Source organism: Salvelinus namaycush, chromosome 39, assembly GCF_016432855.1.
Source record: "Salvelinus namaycush isolate Seneca chromosome 39, SaNama_1.0, whole genome shotgun sequence".
NCBI lineage: Eukaryota > Metazoa > Chordata > Actinopteri > Salmoniformes > Salmonidae > Salvelinus > Salvelinus namaycush.
The window spans coordinates 9,910,973-9,930,136 of record NC_052345.1 but is presented as its reverse complement, the minus strand read 5'-3'; the positions used below and the strand labels follow the sequence as shown (position 1 = coordinate 9,930,136).

General features: G+C 45.9%; 1 protein-coding gene across 1 annotated transcript in view; it reads left to right on the top strand.

Moving 5' to 3' along the window:
- The window catches only part of LOC120032674 (E3 ubiquitin-protein ligase NEURL1-like), a 99,895-nt gene that overhangs the window by 58,995 nt on the left and 21,736 nt on the right, over positions 1-19,164 (top strand). Inside the window, exon 4 of the mRNA XM_038978872.1 lies at positions 16,822-17,544. Coding sequence (XP_038834800.1) covers positions 16,822-17,544 — 723 coding nt within the window. The remainder of the gene's footprint in view (positions 1-16,821; positions 17,545-19,164) is intronic.

Below are 19,164 nucleotides of genomic sequence, written 5' to 3'. Positions count from 1 at the left end.
AGAGAGAGAGAGAATGAATGAGTGGGAGAAGAGGCATTAGCATAGAAGAACATTCAGCAATCTAATTCACTATTTTGCTTTACTCTCACTGCAAACTCACAATGTTTTCTCACTTACTTTGACCCTTTTTATTTATGTTATTTATTTCACCTTTATTTAACCAGGTAGGCTAGTTGAGAACAAGTTCTTACTTGCAACTGCGACCTGGCCAAGGTAAAGCAAAGCAGTGTGACACAGACAACAACACAGAGTTACACATGGAATAAACAATAAACAAGCAAATAACACAATAAACAAGTCAATGACACAGTAGAAAAAAGAAAGTCTATATACAGTGTGTGCAAAAGGCATGAGGAGGTAGGCAATAAATAGGCCATAGGAGCGAATAATTACAATTTAGCAGATTAACACTGGAGTGATAAATGAGCAGATGATGATGTGCAAGTAGAGATACTGGTGTGCAAAAGAGCAGAAAAGTAAATAAAATAAAAACAGTATGGGGATGAGGTAGGTAGATTGGGTGGGCTATTTACAGATGGACTATGTACAGCTGCAGCGATCGGTTAGCTGCTTAGATAGTTGATGTTTAAAGTTGGTGAGGGAAATAAAAGTCTCCAACTTCAGCAATTTTTGCAATTCGTTCCAGTCACTGGCAGCAGAGAACTGGAAGGAAAGGCAGCCAAATGAGGTGTTGGCTTTGGGGATGATCAGTGAGATATACCTGCTGGAACGTGTGCTACGGGTGAGTGTTGTTTTCGTGACCAGTGAACAGAGATAAGGCGGAGCTTTACCTAACATAGACTTATAGATGACCTGGAGCCAGTGGGTCTGGCGACGAATATGAAGCGAGGGCCAGCCGACTAGAGCATACAGGTCGCAGTGGTGGGTGGTATAAGGTGATTTGGTAACAAAATGGATGGCACTGTGATAGACTGCATCCAGTTTGCTGAGTAGAGTGTTGGAAGCTATTTTGTAGATGACATCGCCGAAGTCGAGGATCGGTAGGATAGTCAGTTTTACTAGGGTAAGTTTGGCGGCGTGAGTGAAGGAGGCTTTGTTGCGAAATAGAAAGCCGATTCTAGATTTGATTTTGGATTGGAGATGTTTAATATGAGTCTGGAAGGAGAGTTTACAGTCTATTTATAGTTGTCCACATATTCTATTTATATTTATAGTTGTCCACATATTCTAGGTCGGAACGTCCAGGGTGGTGATGCTAGTCGGGAGGGCGGGTGCGGGCAGCGAACGGTTGAAAAGCATGCATTTGGTTTTACTAGCGTTTAAGAGCAGTTGGAGGCCACGGAAGGAGTGTTGTATGGCATTGAAGCTCGTTTGGAGGTTAGTTAGCACAGTGTCCAAGGAAGGGCCAGAAGTATACAGAATGGTGTCGTCTGCGTAGAGGTGGATCAGGGAATCGCCCGCAGCAAGAGCGACATCATTGATATACACAGAGAAAAGAGTCGGCCCAAGAATTGAACCCTGTGGTACCCCCATAGAGACTGCCAGAGGTCCGGACAACATGCCCTCCGATTTGACACACTGAACTCTGTCTGCAAAGTAGTTGGTGAACCAGGCGAGGCAGTCATTAGAAAAACCAAGGCTATTGAGTCTGCCGATAAGAATACGGTGATTGACAGAGTCGAAAGCCTTGGCCAGGTCGATGAAGACAGCTGCACAGTACTGTCTTTTATCGATGGCGGTTATGATATCGTTTAGTACCTTGAGCGTGGCTGAGGTGCACCCGTGACCGGCTTGGAAGCCGGATTGCACAGCGGAGAAGGTATGGTGGGATTCGAAATGGTCAGTGATCTGTTTATTAACTTGGCTTTCGAAGACTTTAGATAGGCAGGGCAGGATGAATATAGGTCTGTAACAGTTTGGGTCTAGGGTGTCACCCCCTTTGAAGAGGGGGATGACCGCGGCAGCTTTCCAATCTTTAGGGATCTCGGACGATACGAAAGAGAGGTTGAACAGGCTGGTAATAGGGGTTGCAACAATGGGGGCGGATAGTTTTAGAAAGAGAGGGTCCAGATTGTCTAGCCCAGCTGATTTGTACGGGTCCAGGTTTTGCAGCTCTTTCAGAACATCTGCTGTCTGGATTTGGGTGAAGGAGAAGCTGGGGAGGCTTGGACGAGTAGCTGCGGGGGAGGCGGAGCTGTTGGCTGGGGTTGGAGTAGCCAGGAGGAGGGCATGGCCAGCCGTTGAGAAATGCTTATTGAAATTTTTGATTATCATGGATTTATCAGTGGTGACCGTGTTACCTAGCCTCAGTGCAGTGGGCAGCTGGGAGGAGGTGCTCTTGTTCTCCATGGACTTTATAATGTCCCAAAACTTTTTGGAGTTTTTCGAGAATTTCTGCTTGAAAAAGCTAGCTTTTGCTTTCCTGACTGACTGCGTGTATTGGTTCCTGACTTCCCTGAATAGTTGCATATCGTGGGGACTATTCGATGCTATTGCAGTCCGCCAGGACTGCCAGGATGTTTTTGTGCTGGTCAAGGGCAGTCAGGTCTGGAGTGAACCATGAACCACCATATCTGTTCTTAGTTCTGCATTTTTTGAACGGGGCGTGCTTATCTAAGATGGTGAGGAAATTACTTTTAAAGAATGACCAGGCATACTCTTCTGACAGGATGAGGTCGATATCCTTCCAGGATACCCGGGCCAGGTCGATTAGAAAGGCCTGCTTGCAGAAGTGTTTTAGGGAGCGTTTGACAGTGACGAGGGGTGGTCGTTTGACTGCGGACCCATAGCGGATACAGGCAATGAGGCAGTGATCGCTGAGATCCTGATTGAAAACAGCTGAGGTGTATTTGGAGGGCAAGTTGGTCAGGATAATGTCTCCTGACCAACTTGCCCTCCAAATACACCTCAGCTGTTGGTCAGGATAATGTCTATGAGGGTGCCCATGTTTACGGATTTAGGGTTGTACCTTGTGGGTTCCTTGATGATTTGTGTGAGATTGAGGGCATCTAGCTTAGATTGTAGGACTGCCGGGGTGTTAAGCATATCCCAGTTTAGGTCACCTAACAGAACGAACTCTGAGTCTAGATGGGGGGCGATCAATTCACAAATGGTGTCCAGGGCACAGCTGGGAGTGGAGGGGGGTCGATAGCAGGCGTCAACAGTGAGAGACTTATTTTTGGAGAGGTAAATTTTTTTAATTAGAAGTTCAAACTGTTTGGGTATAGACCTGGAAAGTATGATAGAACTTTGCAGGCTATCTCTGCAGTAGATTGCAACTCCTCCCCCTTTGGCAGTTATATCTTGACGGAAAATGTTGTAGCTGGGTATGGAAATCTCAGAATTGTTGGTGGCCTTCCTAAGCCAGGATTCAGACACGCCATGGACATCAGAGTTGGTGGAGTTTGCTAAAGCAGTGAGTAAAACAAACTTAGGGAGGAGGCTTCTGATGTTGACATGCATGAAACCAAGGTTTTTTCTATTACAGAAGTCAACAAATGAGGGTGCCTGGGGACACGCAGGGCCTAGGTTTACCTCCACATCACCCGAGGAACAGAGGAGGAGTAGGATGAGGGTACGGCTAAAGGCTATCAAAACTGGTCGCCTAGAGCGTTGGGGACAAAGAATAAAAGGAGCAGATTTCTGGGCGTGGTAGAATAGATTCATGGCATAATGTGCAGACAGGGGTATGGTGGGGTGCGGGTACAGTGGAGGTAAGCCCAGGCACTGAGTGATGATAAGAGAGGTTGTATCTCTGGATAAGCTGGTTATAATGGGTGAGGTCACCGCATGAGTGGGAGGTGGGACAAAGGAGGTATCAGAGGTATAATGAGTGGAACTAGGGGCTCCATTGTAAACTAAAACAATGATAACTAACCTAAACAACAGTATACAAGGCATATTGACATATGAGCGAGACATACAGTGAGGCATAAAGTAATGACAGGTGTTGATTTGGAGAAGACAACATCGGGTGAGACATCAACAGCTAATCAGCTAAAACAACAACAGGTAAAATGGCGATGAATGGGCAGAGAGGGTCGGTTAACTACACACAGAGCCTGAGTTCGCAGCTGGGGCCGACAGATAAACAAAACAAAAAATAAATAAATAAACAGAATGGAGTACCGTGATTAATGGACAGTCCAGCGGGCATCAGCTATGTAGCCAAGTGATCATAGGGTCCAGGGGGCAGCAATAGAAGGAACAGGGAAGCCGCGGAGTAGTTATTACTACGCTAGCACGCGGGCGACACGGTGTTTAAAGTTAGTAGCCCGGGGCTAGTAGAAGCGTCTGCTCCGACGTCCGACGGAGGCCGGTTGAAGGCACAGCGGATGGAGTATTCGTCGGCAGACCTGTCGTGGTGGTGCGGCGGGGCGCCGTGTCGACTAAGGATCCAAGCCAGATGGCGAAAGAGGTATTGTAGTTGTAGTAATTTACAGACAGTTAGCAGGCCGATGCTAACACGCTAACAGTTAGTATGCCGGGGCTAAACAAGCTAGCAGTTAGCAGACCGGGTTAGCAAGCAAGAAGTTAGCAGGGGCTAGCAGTTAGCAGACCGGGGCAGGCAAGCTAGCAGTTAGTAGACCGGGGCTAGCAAGTTAGCCTTTGGGGGACGTCACGATGGGGGTAAATCTGTTTTTACCTCTTCGTGCGGTGACGTCGATAGACCAGTTGTGGAGTTAGTAGGGTTCCAAGTAGCTCTAGGTAGCTAGTAGGCCTAGCAGGTTAGCAGCCGGCGTTGCGCCTGAGGGGCCTGTTGGAATCCTCGGGCAGATTGTGTCGGTATTCCAGTCGTAGAGGATCGGTGGGGTTCCGTGCCCCATATCGGCAGTAGAAAGGGTCCGGATATTGTAGCCCAGGAGTGAGCCGGGAGATGGGTCTAGCATGGACTAGCCCCAGGCTAGTTGGTGCTAGCTCCGTGACAGAAACGTTAGCCAGGAGTAGTCAACCCGGGTTGCGGTTAGCTAGCTGTGATGATCCAGATGAAAAGGTTCAGAGTTTGTGGTAGGAATTCTGGGATATGGAGAGAAAAATAGGTCCGGTATGCTCTGGTTTGAAGCGCGTTGTACGAACTGGCGAGAGCTTTCCGAGCTAAAGGTTAGCTGATGACCGCTAGCAGTGGTTAGCTGATTGATAGCTGGTAGCTAGTTAGCTAGCTAGCTTCAGTTGAGGTATTCCAGTTCGGGGGTAAACAGAAATACTTTAGAAAAAAAATAAACAGATCCACACCACATTGGGTGAGGTGGGTTGCAGAAGAGTAGTTTGAAGTTGAGGTTTAGGAAAAATATTAAAAAGAACGCGAAGAAAAAGATATACACATTGGACGAGACAAGACAAAGACAAAGACAAAGACGTCTGACTGCTACGCCATCTTGGAAGCACCCTAAGGATACTGAGAGAGTAACTACCGAGAGATGTAGGATCTTAATTTGAGACAATTTGCTACAGCAGGAAAATAATCCTGCAGCAACAGGAAATGTGAATTATTATGCAGATTATAATGAATGGACATGTTTGTAGGGGTTGATACATTTTTCGTAAGAGGAAATCAAGTCTGAATTTTGTAAGTGGAAATTACAAACTTCAGAAGCCTTTTTAAACCTCAAATACACTACAGGTTTTACATGTCAGGAAGGTTCTCCTGCAACAGGGTGATCAAATTAAGATCCTACATCTGTATATAAACTAATGACGATTCTAATGGCAACGAGAAAAGATTTACAACTGCTGAGAGGTCGGCCAAGTTTGAAACGCAAAAATAGATGACACGTGTCACTGGAGTAAGGCCTTTCCAAAGGAATATCTACAATATGTCCTCAGCCTCTTAACTGATGGAAAATATCTCCTATTATTGTTATTATCAAGATATTGCACAGAGAAGATGGATACTGAAGTAGAGCTTATTGGACCCTTGGTTCCTTGCCATGTTTTGGACCTATCGTCCACTATGTTCTCGGTCCAATCTTATGACTGCGGTAATATGAAGTCATTTGGAACACTAGAAGTCATTGAGGGACGTTATCCAAACGTTATCCAAAACCATAGACACAGACCATGGAGGTTACTGGTTACGGTCGACTGAGGGGAAAACACACTCCTGTCGGTAAAATGGTTATTTGATTATTTTAGTGTTTTGACTGGCATTGAGGTTTGACTTGGCCGAACTGTCTAATTCCTAGCTAATACAGTTGGTGCACTTATAAGTCCCCTGGTCAAATCAGAAGATCCAAGGATAATACACTTAGGATAAATTATGTTGTAACTTGTGGTTTTATGCGTTCAAACTGGAAATGTATTGTAGAAAGAGCAGTTTGAATGTCACAACGGTCTCTGCATTCAAAATACTAATTAATTGTCTGGCTGTGTTTATGGACGTAAATGTCAAATGTACTGTAGAAGTCAAGGTCATTGTTTGGTCAGTGGTTTGGATAGACAGAAAAAAAATATTCTGTATGGTTTGGCAGTGAAACCAATTTGAGATTATGCTGACTGAGTTTAATACAAATTTCCTATTTTATAGGACATTTTGAAGTAGATTAAACCCACTGGGCAAAAACTGGTTGAATCAATGTTGTTTCCACGTCATTTCAACAAAATAATTCAATGTGGTGGCGTTGAATCAACTTGTAAAACTAATTGGATTTGAAAAAAAGTCGTCAACGTCAAGGAATTGAACTGGTCGTCTGTGCCATGGGAAGACACCAGAGGTGTAATGCCAAGATTTATGTTGTCCTTCCTGACATTGTACTTCATGTCTTTCGCAACCTAAAATGGACACCGTACAATGGACTACCCCCTATTATGAAGTGTGGGAAACAACACAATTTATATAGCCCTGTCTAAACATATAGCTGATGCATAGAAGATTGCAAGACAATACATTCAATCCGAGTCAAAGGCAGTCTGTTACATTGGCTGGAATTAATTCCCCCCTTTTGACCCAATAAATGATTAGCCAAATAACAGCTCTGTCCCCACCACAGTCCAGACCTGGGTTCAAATACTACTCGAAATAACTTCAAATGCTTTATCTGTGCTTAATTGAGTTAGACTGGCTTAATGGAACTAACAGAATAGCCTCAATACTGCAAACCCTGCACATCTTGCACTCCAGCCAGTTAGAGCAAACACTCAAAAGTATTTGAAAAATTGTAAATAGTACTTGAACCCAGACCTGCCACAGTCGGGTTGGAACAGTCGAGCAGGAGGAAAACTGACTGAGAGGGGCTTTAATATAAGAACCTTATGATGGAGTTATTCATGTATTAATGCTTAGGCCCTGACCACTGATTGGTTGAGAGATGCTGCACATGCTGAATTTTGCCGATGACCTAAGGGACCGGGGCTTCTGGGGCTTTTGTGACTTATGGAGAGCATTTGTGCCTGGGCTTTTGTTTTGGAGCCATGTGGCGTGTGTCGCCTCCCAAAAGGCTGTTGATCTTTCCAGCCTGGGGGATCGAAATCGACCTGCCGGCGAGGCGAGGGAGCGACTGGCCCAAAGCCAGGGAGTATCAGGGTATACGGCACTATCCCAAACATCCCTCAAACCCTCCCTCGCTGCCCCTCACTCTCTCTCCACTTCATCTCTTTTCTCTCTCTCTTTCTATCCTCTCACTCACTGTATCCCTCTCTCTTTCTCTCTCTCACTCAATCACTCTCTCTCTTTCTATCCACTCACTCACTGTATCCCTCTCTCTTTCTCTCTCTCACTCAATCACTCTCTCTTTCTATCCCTCTCACTCACTGTATCCCTCTCTCTTTCTCTCTCTCACTCAATCACTCTCTATCTTTCTATCTACTCACTTACTGTATCCCTCTCTCTCTCTCTCTCACTCAATCACTCTCTCTCTTTCTATCCACTCACTGTATCCCTCTCTCTTTCTCTCTCTCACTCAATCACTCTCTCTCTTTCTATGCCTCTCACTCACTGTATCCCTCTCTCTTTCTCTCTCTCACTCAATCACTCTCTCTTTCTATCCACTCACTTACTGTATCCCTCTCTCTTTCTCTCTCTCACTCAATCACTCTCTCTCTTTCTATCCCTCTCACACACACTATCCTTCTTTACCTCTCTCACCCACCTCTCTCTTTCTCCAACTCTCTCTCTCCACCTCTCTCCATCCCTCTTTATCTCTCCATCACTTAGTCTCTCCTGGGAACCGTCTCAAACATGAGCACTCTCCTCCCCATTCCTCTGCGTCTCTCCCCATCCATCCCCGCCCGTCTCAGCTGTGCAGCTCTACTTCTTAAAGAACACAGCTGTGAGCTTCTCTCCTTCCTCCCTACTCCACTTCTCCTCTCCTCCTTTCAGTCCCGTCCCAATCCTCCACTCCCATCAGTCTGTATGAATCTCTGAGAGTTTGTAAATACAGCCGAGAGAGAGAGAGAGAGAGAGAGAGAGAGAGAGAGAGAGAGAGAGAGAGAGAGAGAGAGAGAGAGAGAGAGAGAGAGAGAGAGAGAGAGAGAGAGAGAGAGAGAGAGAGAGAGAGAGAGAGAGAGAGAGAGAGAGAGAGAAGCCAGATGTATAACTGTGCAAATCCCCCCTCTCACAGGGAGAGCCACAACGTTGGCGCTCGGACCCTGGCACATTCGCTCTGCTAAACCCACGTAACAAATACTACAGTATAGAACACTATAATACTTACTATGGAATTATGTAGTAAACGGTAGAATACTATACTACACACTGTAGAATCCCTCTATCATGTGTACTTACTATAGAATGTTGAAGTATAGTGTAGAATACTATAGTAAATACAACAGTATTATCTGCAAGAAAAACACTGTCTTAAATACTACAGAAATGTCCACAAAAACACAACAGTCTGCAAAAACACTACACTTTTTAAACAATACTAAATACTACAGTATTTAATGTGCATATACCCTGCCCCCCTCCCCCCCATATCGCAATATATGCCACCCATAAGTAAGAAACCTACATGCCACATAAAGACCATATATTGTGTTCCCTACAGGTTATAGAAAATGTCTTCTTTTAGTATTTCTCCAGTAGGTGTCCTCAAGGAGAAAGCCTCCACTTATATGTCAAAGATAATAAAACAAGAACACTATAGTAAAAACTACAGTAATGTCCCCAAAACACTACAGTAAATACTACAGTATACTACAGTCCACAAAAGAACTACAATAAATACTACAGTATACTACAATCCGTCAAAACACTACATTAATTACTATTGTATACACTACAGTATTTTACTACAGTATTTATACTATAGTTAACTGTAAATACTACTGTATACTACAGTAAATCTTCATGTGGAAAGCTAGCAAAGCCTCTAAGCCAGCCAGCCTATCCCTCTCCTTCTTCTCCCTCTCCTCCCTCCTCTTCCCCGCACACACACAGCATTAGTAGCCTGCTAGCTTCACTGCCAATCCCAATCAAACGCTCAGAGAAAGAGCCCAAACACCCCCCCCCCCCCCCCCCCCCCCCTCCTCCATTTTGTATATTTGTTGGTTTAGCCCAACAGGTGCTGCATTTGGTTCTCAATTGAATGTGTTTGGATTTTAAATACGTTTTTTTCTCTCTCTCCTAGTGTATTGACTACAGCTGCCTCGCTCTGTGTCCCCATTACAGTTAGTTTCCTTAACAGGGTTAGATTGGGATTGTGTGTGTGTGTGTGTGTGTGTGTGTGTGTGTGTGTGTGTGTGTGTGTGTGTGTGTGTGTGTGTGTGTGTGTGTGTGTGTGTGTGTGTGTGTGTGTGTGTGTGTGTGTGTGTGTGTGTGTGTGTGTGTGTGTGTGTGTGTGTGCGTGTGTCAGTGAGAGGCCAGAGTGCCCACTTTGTTTGAAGCTTCTTTCAGAGAGCTGCAATTGCAAATCTGTGCCCTCGGCCAATCGGCCAATGAGAACGCACATCTGTGGGCAGCCTATCTGAAAAGGACCAATGGGGACAAAGGAGTTTGTCTCTAGCTTAAAGAGCAGGTGCACCATGATGAGTGGGCAGCAGCTGGTGCAGTTACATGCATACACTCACACATACACATACACATACTTACACACACACACAAACATACACAAACACACACTCCACTTTTTCAGCATAGGCACAGCGTCCTCTTTTATCTTCCCTCTCATATTCTCCTCCCTCTCTCCGTCTCAATAGGGGCACAAGGTAAACATGCACTGCCATTTAGACCTGGTCTACAGAGACCTCCTTTCATGAAGAATTGGGCCAAAGCCTAACATCTTGAAACTGTGTTCACGAATGTCAACATTCAGCTCGGCAGAAAGAAAAAATCCTTGTCGAATCTCATGGTACATCTTCATGATGGTTGCTGTATTTGTTATACTGTAAGACTAGCTCTTGTCCACGGCACTAGCACGTTCCTCTACTAACACATTTTTACCCTAAGTAGAGGAACGTGCGAACGCCCTGGACCAGAGCTAGTGTAAGACCAGATCATGCACCAAATTCTGCATTCAGTGGAGACTGTTGACTCGCAGAGTGACTCAGATCAGGAGAGATGGTACGCAGTAGACACACTATGTACCGTCACTGAACTTGACTGGGAGCTACAGTACATGCTTTTTCATTCTGCTGAGTGTTAGTGAGTTTGTGGAAAGAGAGAGCGAGAGAGAGAGAGAGAGAAAGAGAGCAAGAGAGAGAAAGAAAGCGAGAGAGAGAGCAAGAGAGAGAGAGAGAGAGAGAGAGAGAGAGAGAGAATGAATAGGAGGGTTGCTCCCCTCTTTCAGCATTCCTAATCTGACATTGTCACAACTCCTCTCCTCCTATCCCACCCTCTCCTTTCACATCCCTCCGTCTCTTCTCCTCAATCCCGTTATCCCCTGAGTCGTGTCATCATCATGCCCTCCTCCCAAACTCCATTCCTCTGTGCCTCCCTCATGTCTCTGTGGTCCTCAGCTATTCCTCGTCGTGCCAAACGTCTATCCCCAACCCTAATCCAATTTAGGACAGAGCTCTGCAGTAATGAAAGAAAGCCACACGCCACTCTCGGCTCCGTTTGATGATGTCATTCTCAAAGACCCTGGTGATTTGAGTGAGCCTAGAGCAGGGATGGGCAACTTTGATGGGGGTGGGGCCACAAAAAAACAGAACTCATCATGAGGGGCCGCAGCCGCATCCCCCCCCCCTCCCGCTAGAAAAAAGTTAGTGACAGCAAAGAGAAATAAATTACGTTTTAACATTCATTCCCTGTTGCCGTTGTAAAGCAAGTTTGTTTAAATGTTACACTTTTTTCCATGGGGAGGGGAGAAGATTTAGCAATTTTATAAAGGATTTCCTGAAATTCTACACATTTTGTCATAGGGTGGAGGCAAATGTTTGCAGTTTTTAATATGACTGGGCCCCGCCCCAGTCAGTAATCCGATCATACTTACTACAAATTTAGATAGCTGACCGTTAATTGATCAATCTAAAAAATGTTTTGCCGACGTGGGCTAATTGAGTGACTGCTGATTCACAACCACATTTCTAAATTGCACCTTGTGTATTCTACTATTCTAAGTCATTATGGGGTAGTGTGTGTAGATTGATGAAGGGAAAAAACAATTGAATCAATCAATCAATCAAATGTATTTATAAAGCCCTTTTAACATTAGCTGATGTCACAAAGTGCTGTACAGAAACCCAGCCTAAAACCCCAAACAGCAAGCAATGGAAAAACTCCCTAGAAAGGCCGGAACCTGGGAAGAAACCTAGAGAGGAACCAGGCTCTGAGGGTTGGCCAGTCCTCTTCTGGCTGTGCCGGGTGAAGATTATAAGAGTACATGGCCATTTAAGGCCAGATTGTTCAAACGTTCATAAATGGCCAGCAGGGTCAAATAATAATCACAGTGATTGTAGAGGGTGCAACAGGTCAATACCTCAGGAGTAAATGTCAGTTGGCTTTTCATAGCCGAGCATTCAGAGGTCGAGACAGCAGGTGCGGTAGAGAGAGAGAGCGAGTCGAAAACAGCAGGGCCGGGACAAGGTAGCACGTCTGGTGAACAGGTCAGGTTTCCCTAGCCGCAGGCAGAACAATTGAAACTGGAGCAGCAGCACGACCAGCTGGACTGGGGAGAGCCAGGAGTCATCAGGGCAGGTCGTCCTGAGGCATGGTCCAAGGGCTCAGGTCCTCCGGGAGGGGAGACAGAAGGAGAGAGATAATTAGAGGGAGCATACTTACAATTATACCAGATATAACAAACTGACCCTAGCCCCCGGCACATAGACTATTGCAGCATAGATACTGGAGACTGAGACAGGGGTGGGTCGGGGGACACGTGGCCCCGTCTGACGATACCCCTGGACAGGGCCAACCAGGCACGATATAACCCCACCCACTTTGCCAGAGCACAGCCCCCACACCACTAGAGGGATATCAACAGACCACCAACTTACTATCCTGAGACAAGGCTGAGTATAACCCACAAAGATCTCCTCCACCGCACGAGCCAGAGGGGGTGCAAAACCGGACAGGAAGATCACGTCTGTGACTCAACCCACTCAAGTGACGCACCTCCTAGGGACGGCATGGAATAGGTTCAGAGGCAGAGAATCCCAGTGGAGAGAGGGGAGGCGGCCAGGCAGAGACAGCAAGGGCAGTTCGTCGCTCCAGTGCCTTGCCGTTCACCTTCGCACCCCTGGGCCAGACTTCACTCAATCATAGGACCTACTGAAGAGATGAGTCTTCAGTAAAGACTTAAAGGTCGAGTCCGAGTCTGCGTCTCTCGCATGGATAGGCAGATCATTCCATAAAAATGTATATATATAGGAGAAAGCCCTGCATCCAGCTGTTTGCTTAGAAATTCTAGGGACAATAAGGAGGCCTGCGTCTTGTGACCGTAGCGTACGTGTAGGTGTGTACGGCAGGACCAAATCGGAGAGATAGGTAGGAGTGTCGTTTCTCTTTGCTTATTTCAACTGTTCTTGACATAATATGGACTTGGTTTTTTGTCAAATAGGTCTATCTTCTGTATGCCCACCCTACCTTGTCACAACACAACTGATTGGCTCAAACGCATTAAGAAGGAAATAAATTCCACAAATTAGCTTTTAACAAGGCACACCTATTAATTGAAATGCATTCCAGCTGACTACCTCATGAAACTAGTTGAGAGAATGCCAAGAGTGTGCAAAGCTGTCATCAAGGCAAAGGGTGGCTACTTTGAAGAATCTCAAAAATAATATTTTTGGTTACTACATGATTCCATATGTGTTATTTCATAGTTGTGATGTCTTCACTATTCTACAATGTAGAACATATTTTTTTTTAAATAAAGAAAAACCCTTGAATGAGTAGGTGTATCCAAACTTTTGACTGGTACTGTATATTTCTTTATTTTTGGTCCGCGGGCCCCAGTTGCCCATCCCTGGTCTAGAGAGTGAGAGTTCGTCCAGCATTGGAATCAGGGCTGGCATTGGGGATGTTAGAAGTTAGTATGCCTGAGCTACACACATGCGATCACGCACACGTACTCCCACCGCCAAGGGAGAATCCTTTACCTTCCCCAATCGTTTGGCTTAAGTATGTTGCCAAGTGCTTTGTCTCCTCGCCTCGTTAGGAAATACTTAATTGAAGGGTAGCCCCTCTACATTCGACTGTTTTGGAAATGAAAAGTTTTATGAAATAGAAATATATTTTGATCATTTTCTTCATTTACATTAGCCGGTCTGCGGCATCCACTAAGGGCCTATTGGACACTACAGTAGGAGAGGATAGAGGAAGTGGGAAGCATCAGATTGAATAAAAAGCTAGCGGTAGTCATCTCTCTCTCTCTCTGCTAGCCTCGGGCGCTAACAGTGCTAACTGCACTGTGTGCTTTTTGGGCTGTTAGTTTAACGGTCGATTAGCAGCCACTGAGACGAATGCACGCTTTTTCAAGGCACTGTTCCATCCATGTTATACTCCCAACAAAGATCAAATAGAACAATTAAAGTCCCTTAGTCCCGTGAAACATTAATACAGTCCATTTCCAGAGCCGTCTGTGCATTAGCCGCTAATGCTAATTGACACTTGACATGACTTTGAGGAAACTGGGCTGCCATCTTGGATTTAAAGGTGGGAACTGATCAAAGGGATGGCAGTTGGAGGATGATCTACATTGAATCAGCACTACTAAACGGAGGATCACACACTGTAAGGTGTCTTTGTTCTCTGGTCTTTTGATAGACTAAATGAGCACCTATAACCCTAATTATGTCATCCGTCAATCACGCACAGTATAGTATGTAAAGGTAGCAAGTGTGGCTCAGTTGGTAGAGTGTGGCGCTTGCAATGCCAGGGTTATCGGTTCGATTCCCACGGGGGAAAAAGTGTGAAAACGTATGCACTCACTACTGTACGTCAATTAGCATAAGAGCTCTTGCTGAATTCCTCAAATGTAAAGTTAGTATAGGAAGTCAGTTGTTGCCTTTCAGTAGGCCACTGAAATATTCCATTACAGTGCCTCTTTGAAGTGATTTAGTGAGGTTTGATTGAATGATCTGGTATTGGGTAAGAGTTGGAGCTGGTTCCTGGATCCTGGTTTGACTCGAACATTTATAGCAGCCAGCACTAAAACAGAAACCTCTCTTTTCCCCTGTACAATCTGGACATAATCTTCTTAGTGAACAACAAGAAAGACGAAGCTCTGCTAATCTAGCCAGCTTGGTCAGCCTGAAAGGTCGCAACCGGTTCTCAATTAGAATCTCCTCACCGCATTTGACAGCATAGGTTCTCTGGCTGTTGTTAACACATTTAAATGTCATACCGTTCATCACATTGAAGTGGACAAGGAATTGTACACCAAAATGCTGAATAGCTCACAAATGGACAGCAGTTGGTTTTCTGGCACACATTCAAATACCCTACATTGCCTTGCCAGGCATTCACATTTGTACGGTGTCCATATGAGGACAAAATACATTTGAATGCTTTCCGAGTGGAAGATAATCCCACTCTGGCCAGGGTCCCTTTCAGCCCTTTCAGATGGGACAGGCTGAGAGATTTTAGATCTCTGTGGTTTCACTGCTGTTATTAGCAGACACACACACACAGACACACACACTCAGGCAGGCTGTCTGGCAGGCCTCGTGAGAGTAGTAATTAAGGGGTAAGAGGTTTATCTATGTCCAGAGCTGGCCATGGCCTCTAAAAGGCTTTCTGGGACAGGCCTCAGAGGGAGCAGTGGGTGAAATGGGCCTGGCTAGACCTCTCCTGGGAGGACTGGTGGATGCTAGCTTTTATCCTTTCTCTCTCTCTCTCTCTGTCTCTCTCTCTCTTTCTTTCTGTCAGTCTGCCGCTCCCTCACTCTGAATGATGGGGTCTCCTTCTATCTCAAAAGAGGTGGTCACTCGCTATCATTTTCTGGTGGTCCCGCTTTCTCTCTGTCTCGTTCTCTCGCTCTTTCTCGTTCTCTTGCTCTTTGATCTCCTGCCCTCGCAGAGGAGGTGGTCAACAATGTAATTTTCTTTCTCTTTCCCTCCCCCGCTTACCTTGCTATCCATCTCCCCAATCTCTCTCTCTCTCTCTCTCTCTCTCTCTCTCTCTCTCTCTCTCTCTCTCTCTCTCTGTCCATCAACAAAGGTGGTCAGTCTGGTCACTCATTTTCCTTATCCACAACTGAGCAATGACTGTCCCTCTTCTTTGTGCCTCCCTTCCCCCCTCCCTCTCTCCCTCCTGCTCCTCTCTCTGTCTGAGTGATGGGGATGTCTCTTCAGCGCCGACAGGGGTGTAATCATTAGTCGAAACCGTAGCAAACAGTTGCAAACGGAAAACGTTTCGCAACGAAAACTTGATTTTCTATTTGACAAATTCAGGTACTGTAGGTGCCTCCCCTTTTCGTTCCATTTGCTTCCATTTTGGTTCTGTTTGGCTCCTATTGAATACACCCCAGGGCTAATTCTCCCAACGCTGGGCTGATGGGGAGTGGAGGGGTTACACATTTAGAGACCTTATTTTCAAGCAGGCAGCTGCCCTGCAGGGGTGGGGTGGGGAGGGGGGAGACTATAAGCAGGGCATTCTCTCTGTGTGTGTGTGTGTGTGTGTGTGTGTGTGTGTGTGTGTGTGTGTGTGTGTGTGTGTGTGTGTGTGTGTGTGTGTGTGTGTGTGTGTGTGTGTGTGTGTGTGTGTGTGTGTGTGTGTGTGTGTGTGTGTGTGCGCGCGCCACTACTACCCGCCCTACTGTGTGAAGGGGGACATGTGTTGGCAGATATAAATGGCTCACTGTAGAAGGATGATACTGTACTATGGACTGCTGGGAATGCAGAAGGAGGGACACACAGACACACACATACATACACTGTCTTACAAACACTCATTTCTTTCTTGGTATCATCCAAGGCTGGTTAATGAAGCACTTTGTCCTCCTCATGTGAAATGAGATGATTCTGCTCCCTATTGATATTAAAGCACTCAACCAAATCTATTTTTTTCAAATTAATTTCTACATCTTTAAACAAGCCAAATGACACGTTCCTCTGCTGCTGTACCAGCTAATTAGCAATATCCTACATCTCGTACTAGTTTGTAACATCAGCCAATTTCGGGCCTTTTCTTTAGTACTTGGCTTGTGTCTCTCTTCCATTAATTATCTCTCTGTTCCTCTGTTTCTCTCTCTTTTCAATTCAAGGAATATTCCAAGGTTGGCAAAACAATACATTGCAACAGAAACGGCTATATAAACTGTCAAATAATTCTAACACTAACAAATGACAACACAGCAACACTATAGTATTATTATTAGTTGACTATCCCTCATTTTATCTCTCTTCGTCTATTTCTTAGATATAATGGTCTCTCTTTCCCTTTATATTTCAACACAATTTACAATGATTATAGAAACTAAAATTGCCTCTCTCGCTCTCTCTCCCTCGCTCTCTCCCTCTCTCTCCCTTCTTCTTTTCTTCCAGAGAGTGAGATCGTCCCTCCCGACTTCCTCCGTCCACGCTCCTTCACCACCGTACGCTCCTCTTCTCTCCGCCGCGAGGCAGATGAATCCCGCCTCTCTGTCAGCCTCTGTGACCTCAACCTGCAGCAAGTGGACGGCTCTGGCCCAGCTCACCCACATAACCACGCCCATCTCCACCTGGCCCCTCCCTCCGCCTCCTGCCCCATCCCCCAGAACTCCCTCAACACCCAGCAGTCCTCTGTCCTCCCACACTCCCTCGAAAGCGACCTCCATTTCCACGCCCTCCGCGGTGCCCACATCAAGACGCTCGACGAGCAGACGGTGGCGAGATCCGAGCACGCCAGAGAGGAGCGAACGCTCGTCTTCACTGACCGGCCACTGCGTACCGGCGAGACCGTGTTCATCAAGGTGACCAAGTCGAGCCCGGCTAGGTCGGGATCGCTGTCCTACGGCGTGACATCATGCGACCCCGCCGTGCTGCGCCCTAGCGACCTGCCCTACAACCCGGAGGCGTTAGTCGACCGCAAGGAATTCTGGGCCGTGTGCCGAGTGCCCACGCTGCTCCAGAGCAGTGATATACTGGGCTTCCTGGTCAATCAGGAAGGGGAGGTGATATTGAGCCACAATGGCACCAACGCGGGGATGCAAGTGTGTGTGGACAACTCCCGGCCCCTGTGGATGTTCTTCGGTCTGCACGGAGCCGTCACTCAACTCAGGATACTGGGTAAGTCAGAATGACTGTTATGTTATACAGGTAACTGCCAAAATAAAGGAAACACTAACCTAACTTGTCTTAATAGGCCGTTGGGCCACCACACGTGTTTCCTTTAATTTGGCAGTTACGTGTACTTAGAGTACTTCTCTCTACTATTACTTGAATGCTCTGTGTGGGGCCAGGAGTTTTTCCTACGTATGTTACCTGACTAGGGAAAACTCCAGGCCCTAGCTATGGACTGTAGGGGCTAGGGGACTTTTCCTGATCAGGTCACATGGTCAGGTCCTGGCCTTAAATACTACAGTGTCTACAGTACTACAGGCCCTAGGAGGATTGAATCTGACATGGTGTACAACGGTATAAACTTTTTCATTTATCCATTTATGATCGATCGTAAGTCAGGGATTTAGGGCCCCACCCGCATCACAGAGCTCAGAGATGTACTGTACACTTATGTCATGTGCTTCAATACAGCGTCTTGACACAGGAAGTCAGATCCAAATGCACTTCTAAAAGTATTACTGGGGAGCAAAGTAGACGCTGTCTCACGACCTGCCACGATAATAACAGGAAGAGAGGGAACAAGTGAAAGGAGGAGTGTGGGAGCCAGACCCTGCAACCTGGCGGCCACAACACGTCTTCTCCTGTCTGTATGATGTGTATCTGTGTGTTTGCATGTTCTCGCATGTGTGTGTATGTGCTTGCGACCTACTCACAGCGGGGGAAACATGTCTTCGCTACGGGACACACACTACCTCTCAGCAGTATGCCGAGAGCCCCCATGCTTGATTACACACTCTAAATACAGATAATGAACATGAAGTGGGAAAGATGTGCGGGTGGACGGGAGGCCGTATGCCTCATTTGCAATATGCCAAACATACTGTATTTCTGCCGTGGCAGGCAGGTGTGGCTAAAGTAGCTACAACTGTGCTTTTAGACTGTTTGAGAGGTGAATTGCTGAACTCTTTATATTTATTTACTTACAGATGTAGGATCTTAGTTTGAGCCAGTTTGCTACGGAGGACAATAAACCTGCAGCAACAGTAAATGTGAATTATTATGTGGGTTATACTAAGAAAATCTAGTGTGAAATTTCAAAGTGGAAAATACAAACTTCAGAAGCCTTTTTAACACACAAACCTCCTGCAACAGGGTGATCAAATGTAGATCCGACATCTGTAGGCCCCCTATCAAGCCAACTGGTGCACAAGATCCCTCTTTACATAGTCTGTGAAAAGGGCAGACAAACCTCAAAACTAAAGAACAGCGAATGTTCACTCCGATATTCTTCTATGACATAATGGCTTTTTTTTATTGAGCCGTAATTACATGCAAATGAAAATTTGGCAGAGTGTTTCGGAGATTGGACAAGCGGAAATTAAAAAATGACACATCTTTGTTAGATGTATCATGTAGAAAGACTGGGAAGGTTGATGGCCTGTCTTATTTTAACAGTCCAATTACGAAGCCACACAACCAAATCAGGTACAACCACATCAACGTGTCGTCATTTTTTTGCTTCTTAGGACGAATCAAACTCCGGCTAAATATATCCCTCTTTCCTCTCAGTGAAGTAAAGGAAAGAGAGAGAGAGAGAGAGAGAGAGAGAGAGAGAGAGAGAGAGAG